This window comes from Brassica napus, chromosome C9 (genome assembly GCF_020379485.1).
Source record: "Brassica napus cultivar Da-Ae chromosome C9, Da-Ae, whole genome shotgun sequence".
Classification (NCBI taxonomy): domain Eukaryota; kingdom Viridiplantae; phylum Streptophyta; class Magnoliopsida; order Brassicales; family Brassicaceae; genus Brassica; species Brassica napus.
In genome coordinates, this window is record NC_063452.1 from 35,036,465 (window position 1) to 35,050,495 (window position 14,031).

At 45.3% G+C, this 14,031-nt stretch overlaps 1 protein-coding gene and 1 non-coding gene across 2 annotated transcripts; both read right to left on the minus strand.

Moving 5' to 3' along the window:
* Positions 1–2,175: 2,175 nt before the first annotated feature.
* LOC106408271 lies at positions 2,176–4,308 on the minus strand. The gene is made up of 2 exons (XM_013849073.1): positions 2,736–4,308; positions 2,176–2,660 (listed from the first exon to the last, which is right to left on the minus strand). The coding sequence occupies exons 1-2, from the start codon at positions 4,306–4,308 to the stop codon at positions 2,176–2,178; spliced, it is 2,058 nt and encodes a 685-aa protein (XP_013704527.1).
* A 9,373-nt stretch (positions 4,309–13,681) lies between these two features.
* On the minus strand, positions 13,682–13,788 carry LOC125593613. Its single transcript, XR_007329513.1, has one exon. It is a non-coding gene; the product is annotated as a small nucleolar RNA R71 (small nucleolar RNA).
* Positions 13,789–14,031: the final 243 nt, after the last annotated feature.

The following is a 14,031-nucleotide window of genomic DNA, read 5'->3' on the forward strand; positions in this document are numbered from 1 at the left end:
ACGTTATCCGTGTCGTCAGTTGACATGTCTGGTTGAGCGTGATGTGGTTGAGAGTTAGATTGATCCGTACCCCCCCCTCCTTCTAGCGCCAAACTGTGGGAACCGAAATTCGCATTGTCGATTTCCGTTTAAATTAGGAAAGTTAGGAAAACCCTAATTTCCCAGAGGTCCAAGATATCTGTTAAACCACACGCCAAGCAATCAGAATACCCGATTAAAGACCCAAAGAAATAAGAAATCGTAAAGGAGAGCAAACGGAGTTTTATTCCGAATCCGCGTATGAGAGTTACAACAAGGTAGAAGCCTTGGCTACGAGAGCTGTCGGCGAGATTCCTATTTTTTCCGATCTTCGTAATTATCTTCAAAATTTCGTATTTATCCGCGGAAACTTGACATTTATCTTCCCTTGCGAACCAAGCGTAAACCGACATGCGGTTTACGGGCTGTTGGTTAAGAAATCGTAATTTGGGCCTCGAGTCATGTCTTAGGTCCCTTTGGTCCGTCTTCTGACTCGAAGCGTTTATTACAGCTTCTTTCGATAAATACTGAACTTTCTGCGGTTTTTACGGTAAAGTTTGATTGATAACTCAGAAATGGCGGGGAACGTGAGATGGGTTCGCTACGGTATTCGGGAGATAGCATCGAAGGGTAGACGAGAATGCATGAACTGATGTCGTATCGACGTTTCGGAAGAGCTCGGTCACTATGTAGCGACCGAACTTTGGTTCGAGCTCGGTCGCTAAGCTCTGGCTTGAGCTCGGTCGCTAAGCTCTGGCTTGAGCTCGGCCGCTACGTAGCGACCGAGCGGAATGGACGTTTGGTCGCTACGTAGCGACTGAGCTTTGGCTCGAACTCGGTCGCTACGTAGCGACCGAGCGGAGCACTTGTTTGGTCGCTGCGTAACGATCCTTTTCGAGCTCTTGTCTGATGACTCGCGTTTCTTCCGCAAAGCTTTTTCGTAAAGAAGAATCTATTTCGAAAAAGTATTTGTCGAAGAATTTTCTACATTTTTCTTCTTCGGGGATTTGGACGTTAACTTCGTCGTAACCGTTTTCGACCCCAACAGTCCAGCTATTTCCTTTTTAAGCACCAAAACCTCAAACCTGCTATTGAACAAATACGTATTCAATATAAAACTGCAATTTATATTTAAAACTCTATAAAACATTCTTCCTTAACAAAACTTATTAGATTCCTTAGGTTCCCTAGCTCCCTGTGAATTCGATCCCTAAGTACTACAACTCGACCTCTTATTTGAGAGAGTATAAATCACTCCTTAGGGTAATTTGAGTGGTATCACTTGCTGTAGGTGAGATATGTGGTCTTCCGCCTCCAGGGACTTGACCAGCATGTCGTCGACGTAGACCTCCATGGTTCTCCCGATTTGGTCCGCGAACATCATGTTTACCAGCCGTTGATAGGTTGATCCTGCGTTCTTTAGGCCGAAGGGCATAACCTTGTAGCAATACATCCCTCTGGACGTCATGAAGGATGTTTTCTCCTGGTCTTCCGGATGCATAAGTATCTGATTGTAGCCGGAGAATGCGTCCATAAAGCTCATCAGCTGGTGCCCCGCGGTGGAGTCCACCAGCTTGTCGATATGAGGTAGTGGGAAGGGATCCTTTGGACATGATTTGTTGATATCCGTGAAGTCGATGCAGACTCTCCACTTCCCGTTCTGTTTCTTGACCACGACGACGTTGGCTAGCCACTCTGGGTACTGCACCTTACGAATGAACCCCGCGCCAAGCTGGCCCTTGACTTCAGAGTTGATGATCGCGTCTCTTTCGGGGGCAAACTTCCTTCTCTTTTGTATGACGGGTTGATGTAGGGGGTCCACCTGCAGCTTCTGCATGATAATTTCTGGATCGATCCCAAGCATATCTCCGTGGGACTAAGCGAAGCAGTCAGAGTTAGACCTGAGGAAGTCTATCAGTCTTCTTCTCAATCCTTCGGTCAGTTTGGAACCGAACTTGAGATGTCGGGTCTGATCTCCTTTGGTTAATGGCACGTCATCCATTTCCTCTACCTCTGGTTCCTCGGTGTGATGAGCCGGAGACTTGCTCTGTAATTGCTATAAGACCTTGGTCTTTCCTTTCAGCGTGGTTTGGTAGCAGAAGCGGGAATATTCATGATCCCCTCTGATCGCCTTTATGCCCCAGGGTGTAGGGAATTTCACCATTTGGTGAAAGTCGAGGGGACGGGCCCCATTCCGTGAATCCAAGGCCGTCCTAGGATCATGTTGTAAGACGAGTCGCAATCGACAAGGAGGAACTTGGCTGACCTGTTGATTCCTTCAGCGTATAGGGGGAGGGTTATCTCCCCGGCGGTTTCTTTGACTTCCCCGCTTAACCCTATAAGGGGGGTTATCCTCCGAGTTAGAGCGCTTTCCTCCAGCCCCAGGTCCTTGTATGCTGCCTGGAAGATGATGTTACCAGAGCTTCCATTATCTACCAGTATCCTTTTTACCAGGCAGTTCGCTACAGTGAGCGAGATAACTAGGGCGTCGTGATGCGGAGTGAGAACTTTCTCCTGCTCCTTGGCCGCGAAGCTTATCTCGTCTGTTCCTAGGAGCAGGCGTTTTGGCTTGGCTGCCTCTAGGCCGTGCTTGGCGTTCCAGGTGCTTTTCTTCACACCTGCATGGCTTATGCCGCTGATTTCTGAACCGCCCGAAATGACATGGATCACTCGGTCCTATCGCGGTGGCGAGACGGGAGCAGCTTCAGTGGGATTACCCATTGTCTCCTTTCTTATATGGCTCTTGGCCTTCTCGGAAAGTAACTTCCTGAGGTGTCCTTTCCTAAGTAGCTCGTTGACCTCTATATTTAGTGCGACGCAGTCCTCCGTTTTGTGACCGTGGTCTCGGTGGAAGTCGCACCATAAACCAGGGTTCCAGAAAGAGTCGGGTGCTTTCATCTTCTGAGACCACTTAACCTCTTGGCCCATCTGCCTCAGAACATTGACCAGCTTTGGCCTCGATACTGAGAGGTGAGAGATGTCTAGCCACGCGGACACTGCCATCCCTTCTGCCTTCTCGATCGGCCGGTTCTGGTATCTGCCCCGGTTTCGATTTCCGGAGTCCGTAGCTGGTCTTTGTGAGGGTTTCTCGTCTCGCTCGGTTCGGTCTGATCTGATCGTCTTGGAATCTTGCTTTTGTTGCTCTTTGGCACGGCTGGTGACGTCTTCCTCCCATTTTTCCTGTGCCCAGGCTCGAGATAGGACGTCTTCCATGGTTTTGCAATGATATTTGGTCAGCTCCTTGTAGAGGTCTCTGTCGGGGAGCAGGCCTCTCTTGAAAGCAGAGATAGCAGTGGGGATACTGCATTCGGGGATAGCTACCTTCTCTTGATTGAAGCGGGCTATGTAGCCTCGCAGTGGTTCCGCTCGGTGCTGGAGGATTTCGTAGAGGCAGTCGGAGGTTTTCTCCAGGTCCCTGCTTCTGGCGAATTGTTCCACGAACTTATCGCTGAGAACCGCGAAGGAAGCTATGGAGCTGGAGGGTAAGTTGATGTACCATTGCAGAGCGGGTCCGGTCAGAGTGGAGCCAAAACCTTTGCACAAGGTAGCTTCGCGCGACCCCTTTCGGAGTGCTATGGCGAGCATCCTTTGTCTGTATTGGGCGACATGGTCGTCCAGATCAGTGGTGCTGTCGTAGGCCTTTATGCTGCGGAAAGAGAACTTCATGGGCATCTCGATCAAGGTGATCTCATTCGTGAAGGGAGTATCGGCGTAGGAGTCGGGATTGCTCTTCCGGATGGGGGGAGCTACCCCCAGGAGTCTCTGTACCATGGACTGCATGGCGTCGAGCCTCTCGGAGAACATCTGGTGAAGGTGAGCGATCATAGGAGACTCCGCTCTCGCTGCTCCGTCTGATGCTTCTTTATCATGTTCGGGCTCCGAGTCCCTGTCCTCCATGTCGTAGGTCTGAGCATCCTTGGCCTTTTCGCGCGTTGATGCGTCTCCTCCCGGCGCCGTAGTTGGGAAATTCGCGCCTGTCTCGGAATTAGGTGTCTCCAGAGTCAGTATAGGGCGAACCTGAGTCTGGAATCGACGTTTCTTGTTACTTGCCATGTTGAGGGCTTGGTTCTCGTCTCGGAGGGTAAGATTCTCCGATTCGAGCTGGCTGAGCTTCTCGGCCCTCTGCTCCAGTTGCTTGGAGTGTTCGTTGAGATTTTCCTTCAGGATCTGGAACTCCGAGGAAAGCTCGAGATTGGTCTCTTCCCGAGCTCTATGCAACCCGGTTACTTGACCTTGCAGATCATCGATTTGCCTTTGGAGCTTCTCTCTGGGTAGCTTCGGGTAGATCATCCTTCTCGTCCACCGCCATTATCGCGTAGTTTAGATTACTCCCCTCCTTCTAGCGCCAATCTGTTAGGGGATTTTTGTGTAGGATCTTTTTGAGTACCACAGAACGATTGACAAGGCTGGTATTTGTATTGATTTGCAGCTAAGATAGTAGAAAGAGACGTTTTATTAGATCACAGAGCTGGAACTACAACAGTTTTGAGTAAGAACCCTAGTTCTAGCCGCCTAGCTCAAATTTATAAGTCTCGAAGTGTCGATCCCTTGCTTAAGGGTTGGAGTAGGTTAAACTCTTCCATATTCGGAAATATGGAAGGTTCTCTTTATCGGAAGTTTTCCATTTTCCCGGGGGAAGGGGGTGGTCCTGGGGACCGGACCCGGAGTACTTCTTAGTGAGAACCGGGGTTCCTTCCAGCGGGGATCCTGGGAACCGGGGTTCCTTCCAGCGGGGATCCAGAGGCCGGTGTCCTGCCTGGGGTCTGGAGAAATTCAATACCTGAGTATTTTCCCCAATAGGTCCATTGGAAATCCTTAGGATCCTTTAGAGCCTCGAAGAAGGCATGCGATTTTTCAGACAACCTTGAGATGAATCTACTCAAGGTGGCCATTATGCATGTCAATCTCTACACCTCCTTTACGTTATGGGGAGACGGAATCGCCTGGATTGCTCTTATTTGCTTTGGATTAGCTTCAATGCCCCGGTTGATGACTATATATCCGATGAATTTTCTGGAGGAGACGCCGAACGAACACTTTGCAGGGTTAAGCTTCATATTGTTTCTCCTCAGAGTGGTGAAAGCTTTTTGTAGATGCGAGATATTGTCTTCTGCCTCCAGGGACTTGACCAGCATATCATCGATATAAACCCCCATGGTCTATCCAATTTGGTCGGCGAACATCATGCTAACAAGTCTCTGGTAGGTTGAACCGGCGTTCTTAAGGCCAAACGGCATGACCTTATAACAGTAGATCCCCCTGGATGTCATGAACAAGGTTTTCTCCTGGTCCTCCGGATGCATGAGGATCTGGTTATAGCCGGAGAACACGTCCATGAAGCACATCAGTTGGTGACCTGCTGTGGCGTCCACCAGCTTGTTGATGTGAGGTAAGGGAAATAGATCCTTTGGACATGATTTGTTGAGGTCTGTGAAGTCGATGCAGACTCGTCATTTCCAGTTCTTCTTCTTTACCACCACCACGTTGGCTAACCATTATGGGTACTGTACTTCTCGTATGAACCCGACGTCAAGCAGGTTTCTGACTTCTTCGTTGATGATCTCGTCCCTTACTACGGGGAAGTTCCTCCTCTTCTGTCGAACAAGCTGAGGATCCACTTGCAGCTTATGCATGATGATCTCGGGGTCGATCCCGGGCATGTCCTCATGGGACAAGGCGAAGCAGTCTGAGTTAGATCGCAGGAAGTCAATCAATCTTCTCCTTAACCCTTTTGTGAATTTGGACCCCACCTTAAGATTTCGTACCGGGTCTCCTTCTACCATTGGTACCTTATCCATTTCCTCGACTTCCAGCTTCTCCATGTGTGGGGCCGAAAACTTTTTCTGTAATTGCTATAAGACTTGAGTTTTTCCCTTCGGGGTGGTCTGGTGGCAGGATCGGGAGTTCTCCTAATCTCCCCTCATCGTATTGATGCCCCAGGGAGTAGGGAACTTGGTCGACTGGTGGAGTGTGGAAGGGATGGCTCCCATGTCATTGATCCAAGGCCGTCCTAGTATCATGATGTAAGAGGACATGCAATCAACGACCAAAAACTTGGTTGCCATGTTGACCCCTCCAGCGTACACCGGGAGAATGACTTCTCCGGTAGTTTGCTTGACTTCTCTGCTGAAGCCTATGAGCGGGGTGACCTTTCGCGTCAGCGCCTTTTCCTCCAGCCTCAGGTCGTCGTATGCGGTCTGGAAGATAATGTTACTGGAGCTTCCGTTGTCCACCAGTATTCGTTTCACTAGGCAGTTCGCTACAGTGAGTGATATGACCAAGGCGTCTGCGTGTCTGTTCCGCTTATTTCTGAGCCGCCTGAGATGACAAGAATTACTCTATCCTAGCGCGGTGGCGAGGCAAGAACTGCTTCGGTGGGCTGATTGGCGGTGTCTTTATTCAAGAGGTTCTTAGCCTTATTGGAAATGAATTCTTTGAGGTGTCCTTTCCTAAGAAGCTCGTTGACCTCTATCCTTAGGGCGACGTAGTGTTCTGTTTTTTTACCATGGTCACTGTGGACGTCGCACCACAGATTTGGATTCCGATTAGAGTCGGAGGTCTTCATCTTCTGACGCCACTTGACCTGTTGGCCCATCTGCCTTAGAAGTTGACTAGATCAGGCTTTCATATTGACAGGTGAGAAATATCGGGCGCTGTTGTCACGACCATTCCTTCGGCTCCGTCGAGAGGGCGATTCTGGTATATGCCCATGCTCTTGTTATTTGACTCCTTGGCAGATTTAGGATGAGATCCCTCCTCGCGATCGCTTTTCATCTCCCTGGACAATTTCTGGTCGTGCTTCTGCTGGGCCTTGGCCCGGCTTGCGACGTCTTCCTCCCATTTCACATGCGCCCAGGCTCGGGACTGATAGACCATGGATTTCACCCACTTTCACCCATGATTTATAGGTTTTTTTACTACTTATTATTATATTATAGAGTCTATTTATTATATTTATAAGATCAGGAGTGATTTGGAGATATGTGATGATTTTGGAGCATTTTGGAGATATTTGGAACAAGCACCTGAGATGACCAACGAGCTCAACCATCGGTCGATATTGAGGAACAAATATCGATCGATGTTCTGATCGACAGTGAAGCGCGCAGAAAGCCCGTTTGGTCACAGCCGACTTGAAGCCCAAGTCTTCACCAATTTACAAGATTACCCCTGACGAGTTTTAACCTAATTATATAAGCTTTGCCACCATGTTAGAGGCAAAAGGGGTGCTTTCTTGTGTTTCTAGTTTTATTATTATCAGCAAAGGTTTTTAGGATTTTGATAGATTGGAGAGAAGATCCAAAGTTATAATTTGTGATTGGAACTCCATTAATATCTATTTACTATTCTAATGAAGTTTTCTTACCTAATTGTTTTCATGAATTGCTTGGCAATGTTTGGGTAGTTTCATTGTTAGATTTTAGGATTTAAATAGGTTATGAGGGATTAGCCCCAACTATAGATTGCTGAGTTGTGATAATTATCATTAGGATTGTCATTAATGTCTGATTCTAGATTAGCTACCAAGAACTTGCCCTAGGATTGTTAGATAAAAGCGATAGCTTCATTCTCATCCTGAAACCATTCTAACTGAGCTAAGTTTCTTTTTAAAAGTAAGGCGAGAGCTGATCTAGTGAGCTTAGAAAGCATCATTCAACCCGCGCATAAAGCTTAACTAGAAGCGCGTCGATCGATATCAATAGTGAATAATCGATCGACGGAGTGAAAGGTGTATCGATCGATATCCCTATAGGATCATCGATCGACACTGCTATTGATCGAACACATTTGTTTGGGTCATTAGATTTAGTTAATAGACAAGTCCAGACATGCGAGAGCTGATTGACTTGTTGATTTAGTAGTTGTGCTTTACATTATCATGCATTCAACTCATTAGGCATCTGTAGGATTATAATCCCAAGTTTCTTAGATAAAAACCCTAAGTCTAGCTATTACCTTTTAAGCACCATAACCTCAACCAATCAATCGAGCAATCACTTGCTCAACAAAACTGCAACTTGACATTTAAATCATTAAACCACCTTACTTAATAAATCATATTAGATTCATTAGGTTCCCTAGTTCCTTGTGGATTTGATCCCTAAGTACTGCAATTGAACCTCTTATTTGAGGGAGTAAATTTACTCTTTAGGGTAATTTGAGTGAGATTAGGGACAGGACGTCTTCCATGGTCTTGCACTGATATTTGGTCAGTTCTTTGTAGAGGTCTCCATCGGGGAGCAGACCCCTTTTGAAAGCAGAGATGGTTGTCGCCTCATTGCATTCCGAGATGGAGACCTTCTCCTGGTTGAAGCGCGCAATGTAGGTGCGGAGTGGCTCAGCTCTATGTTGGAGGATTTCATAGAGGTCGTACGAACTCTTCTCCAGGCTCCTGCTGCTGGCGAACTTCTCCACAAATTTGTCGCTAAGGGTAGCAAAGGGCAGGATCGGTTAGAGTCTAACTGAAGCCTTTACACATGGTTGCCTCCCTTATCTCCTTCTGGATTGCTACGGTGAGCCTCCGTTGTTTGTATTGTGCGACGTGGTTTTTCGAATCGCTTGTCCCATCGTACATTCTTATGTTGGGAAAAGAGAATTTACGCGGCATCTCCATCAAGGCGATCTCATCCACGAAGAGGGTGTCAGCGTAGGAGTTAGGATTGCTTCTCAGAATAGAGGGAGCCACTCTTGGAAGTCTCTCCACCATTGACTGGATAGTGTCAAATTTATTGGAGAACATCTCTTCGAGATAGGCCGCTATGGTGGATTTCGAGGTCACGGCCCCTTCGGGTGCTTCTTTCTCATCTTCCATATCGGAGTCGCTGACTTCGTGCACCTGGTTTTCCTGGCAGCACCGTGTCCGTTCGCGGGTTCCCCGTCTGCTGGTATGGATCAGCGGGCCCCGCGAAGGGAGGCATAGGTCGAACTCGAGTTTGAAACCTTTGCCGTTTCTTGCTCTTCTTGTCGGGAGCTTGATTCTCGTCTCAGAGGACATGATTCTCGGCTTCGAGCCCCGAGCTTTTCGGGGCTCTGCCCCAATTGCTTGGAATACTCGTCGAGCTTATCCTTCACGCTTTGGACTTCTGAGAGGAGCTCAGGATTCTCTATTCTTTCTCGAGCCTTGTGTAGCTCGGTGACTTGACTTTGGTGGGCATCGAGTCGGTTTAGTAACTCGATATCCCTCGGGGTAGCTTGAGACTCGTCATCATGATCTTCTAATGCCATCGTCACGTGGTTAAGATTACTCCCTGCCTTCTAGCGCCAAACTGTTAGGGTATTTTTGTGTAGGTTCGTTTAAGTACCACATAACACTAGAAGAACAATAAAAGTAGCCAAGAATCGAGACTAAAAGAGATGTTTTATTTTTATTGTTTGAGCAGGAACTACAACGTTGGGTGTATAAACCCTAGTTCTAACCGCCTAGCTCTAATCTCCCAGTCTCTGAATGTCGATCCCTTGTTCTAGGGTTTGGCCTCCCCTTATATAGTTGTAGATTTCAGTTGAAGTAGGTTAAACTCTTCCATATTCGGAAATATGGAAAAATCCATTAGATAGAAAACTTTCATTTTACCCGGAGGCAAGGTCGGAAGCAGGGGTCAGAACCAGGGTACTTCTTAACAGGAGTCTGGAGGCCGGTGTCCTGCCCGGGGTTTGGAAAAATTTGATACCAGATTATTTTTCCCAAACAAGAGCCATATGATATGCCAGCGTGATGCCTCTGAAGAAAGTGCTGAGAAGCTGCACTTCATTGAATTCATGGTGTGGACAGTCTCTCTGATATGACTTGAATCTGGTCCAGGAGCTTCTGAATGATTATGTAGTTTCTTGTGTGAATGTAGCAATCTTGCTCCTCAAGTCTTCAGCACGTGCCTCATCAAAGAAGTGGCATAAGAATGCATTCTTGATGTCGGCCCAGGAAGTAAGAGATCCTGGCTGTAACTGCTTAAGCCAGTTCGAAGCCTCTCCAGCAAGGGAGTACTTGAAGAGCTTGTAAATGATATAGACCTCAAGGATTCCATTGGCTTTGATAGCAGAAACTAGATCCTCGAACGTCTCCAGATGGTCCATAGGATGCTAGTGTGATAACCCACAATAGGGTGTCTGTCCCACGAGTGTGAAATACTGAGGCTTCAACTCAAAGTCTTGCCTCTGTATGGCTGGAGGACGGATGGCAGATCTGTTCTCGTAGTACTGATCTGGCCTGTTTTAATCAGCTAATGTTCTCGGTTTAGCAGCCTCGTCTACAGCTTGAGCAACTGCAATATCAACATCAGTAGCAGGGATTACAGCTCCCTGATCATCTATCTTCTGACCTGGTGCATTATGCAGATGACCCTCCTGGTCATGCAGGTTTCCAGTCACGTCTTGAGTTAGAATTAGTGTCGCAACCATGTCTCGCGGCTCAGTATCGATTGATGGCCGAGGTGGAATATCGATCGATGTCTGGTGGGTATGGGCGGTCGACGGAAAAGTGGTTTCGGTCGACGGTGGAAGGTGAGTGTCGGTCGACGAGCAAGTGATGTTGTCGACTGAGGACGTTTGCCTTTGCGGATGGTGCATTCTAGGAGTGCAGGATCTGGAAAGAGAAGTGTTTGTTCCTTGTTGCTTCTGGTACTGCTGGACATGCACCTGAAAAGACAAGAAATAATTTTATCAGTTTTTACAAGTAACAAAAACCTAGACTAAACCTAACTAAATTTGATCTAATGGCGATCAAAGCTCCCCGGCATTGGCGCCAAATTTGATATCACTCAAATTACCCTAATGAGTGATTTACTCTCTCAAATAAGAAGTTTAGTTGTAATACTTAGGGATCGAATTCATAGGGAGTGATATATGGTGTTTTTGGCACCATTGTGCATATGCTTTCTAACTTGTTTTCATTGTTTTATCGAGATAGTCCAGTCCTTTTAGAGTTGTTTCAGGTCTGGAGTAGGCTAAAGAGTTGAAGGAAGAAGCGTGAAGAAAGGAGCAAGAATTGGAGTCTTTCCTCGCGGAACAATCATGCGGAGCAGTCTGGCGGTTGATCCCACTAGGAACTGCCCAGCGATTGTTCCCGACATTTATGGAAGTTTCCATTTCTTTCAAAGATTTGCCCTAATCACATATTCCTTCCTCTAAAGTCGATGGCGCCTCCATATAAAAGGCCATCCATATCTTTATTTTCATGCGACGCTAGTTTTTCAAGAAGACTAAGACCTATCATTGGATTTTGCTATTGTAAGGGAGACGGCTCATCTTCTTGACCGAGAAGATCATCCTGAACCCTATTGATTTCTCTTTGGATTTATATGCAGTATCATTCAGTTATTATGTCTGGTTCATCTTGTTTTATGGCTGAGTAGTTGGCTAGCTCGTCTAGGGTTCTAGGGTGTTGATCGCAAAAGCTAAACATAAATAAGCGACCATATTGTGTCTTTGTTCATCTATGTTCTTAATGCAGGTTATAACATGATCACTTACTGCTAGATCTTAGGTTGAATCTTCTCATTAACCGTGTAGTCGATTGCTTGATATTGAGTGAATGAGCCGCGCATCTCTAGTCAGCGAAAGAAGATACTAGAGTTCTCGGTGACCCTATCGGACTTGATCTCTATTGTTTGTAGTCGATCCTTGATCCAAACGAGAGTTTAGGTGTCAAGGTCGAACCGCAAAGGGAGCAGCACCACGACAGTGGGCTGTTCTACTTGAGTGATCCGTGTTCTAGATTGTGTTACATTGCGCTTGAATAAATGTTTGGTTTAGCATCAACACCCGATGAGAAACCCTAGATTGGCTTCTCTTTAATATTGAACTAGATTATGACCCGCCCTTCAAAGGGCGGGTATATTTTTGTTTTAATTTTTTTTAGAAATTTAGTTTTCATATTTGTGTTTTTTTTATAATCATATTTGTGTTTTTCTTTGTAATCATATATGTGTATAAATCTTAATCAAAATCTATTTTATAAAATAATAGTCATTTAAAAGTTGACGGCATACGCTTAGTTCTTTGTAATCATATTGCCCGTATGCCCGTTTCTTTGTAATCATATTTGTCGGTTCTAGATCTTGACCGGCATGTATAATGTTGGTTTGTAATTTTTTGTTTTTTTTAATGTAAATATGTAACATTTTTTGTAAATGTTTTTATATGTTAAAGAAATTTAATTTATATGTTTGTGTATAATAGTTTTTAAATTATTAGTAAGAGGTTTTGATAATTGTATTGAATTGGTGATGTTACATAACTATACAATTGTGTCATGGTAATTTCATACATTAATTTTGTACTTTATTTTTAAAGAATGATTAATTTAAAAAAGATAAAAAAAAAAGTTATAGTTACAATTGATATGTGTTTGGAATGTCAATATATATTGGACTATGTGTTTGGAATATCAATATTTATTGGCATAAATTTAATTAAAACAAAGTTGATTTTTTTAATGTTTTTGTTTCTTTGGTATATGGATTTATAGTCACTTACTATTAAAAATATATATATTGGCATAAATGTTTCTTTGGTAACTGACGTGATATATTAATTGATGTTTGTATGAATAACTGCATCAATATATTTTAATCAAACTGGTCATGGTGGTTAATGTGACGGTTACCCGATTATTAGGCATGTGGTGGTTAGATTCGGAAATTAAATTTAATTGGAGTTATATTTAAAAGGTATGTTTTGTTGAAATAATAGTTGGACACAACGTTTTATCGATAGGTCATGTTTCTAATTTAATAGTATTGATTTACTCTTTGCAATTATTTACTTTACTTGCACGTTAACACCCAATTCAATCCCCACTTTTAGTTTTAGCTAAGTTGAAAACTCATAAGAACAAAGTGTAGACTGGTCCTCTAGATTGAATCTTAAATACTACAATTACCACTGTTTACTTGACAGTAGGAAATGTTCGGTTTTAGTGTATTAAATTTTGGCGCCGTTGCCGGGGACCAGATATTTACCTTTATTTATCAGTTCTATATTTAGTCTAAGACATCTAACTTGGTTTCCTCTCTTGGTTGCAGCAAATGATCCAGGTGCATGACCAGTAGACATACTCGGAGCAACGCACAAGGACCATTATTCACGCTAAGCAACAAAGAGCTCGCAAGATTAGAAAGACAGAACCGTCAACAACTGCAGCCTACTAACATCAGAATGGATGATCACGGAGGCCAGGATGATCTCACTGCTGCAATGGTGCTCATGCAACAACATATGCAGCAGATGCAATAGACCATCAACACATAGGAAGCTGCTCGCGAAGCAGCGGCTGAACTTGTTGCACAGAAAGTTGAGCAACAAGGCGCTCCAATCGGAGAGAGTAACCTCCCGCGAAACTTCCCTACCACTCGCTCCGCCATCAACCCACCCCCTGCACTCGACAGGTTATGAGATCAAGCCTACTTTGATCGGCCTGGTATAGGAAAAGATGGTCAACGGCCTCGCAGCTGAAATTCCGTTGGATCACATGGAGAACTTTGAGAGAGTTTGCAACTTCTCTCTCGCGAATGGAGTGCCACCAGACTACGTCAAATGCACCCTGATCCTGTTTTCTCTCGATGGGAAATCAGCTCTCTGGCTAGCCTCTCTCCCAACCGGTACACGAACTACATGGGAACAAGTCAGAGCAGCGTTCTTAATTCACTTCTACACGAAGTCCGAAACCGCAGCTCTGAGGCATAAGATCTCCAACTTCAAGCAAAAAACTGACGAGCCCTTCTATGATGCTTGGGAGCGTTACAAGGAGTACCGAAGGGAATGCCCTCACCATGGGTTTGAGGACGATTATATACTGGAAGTGTTTTATGATGGAGTAAGCTATGAGTTTTGAAATGATCTAGATTCCTCGAGTAATGGAGACTTCATGACTCAAACAACACCAGGCGCATTTGCACTGATCAAGAATATGGCGTCGAGCTCACTCAACAAGAACAAGGAGAACGATCGCTCTAAGACGGTGAACAGGATAGATGATCTAGCGGCAAAGGTTGACCAGCTGATTAAGGGCGATCAGAGCCA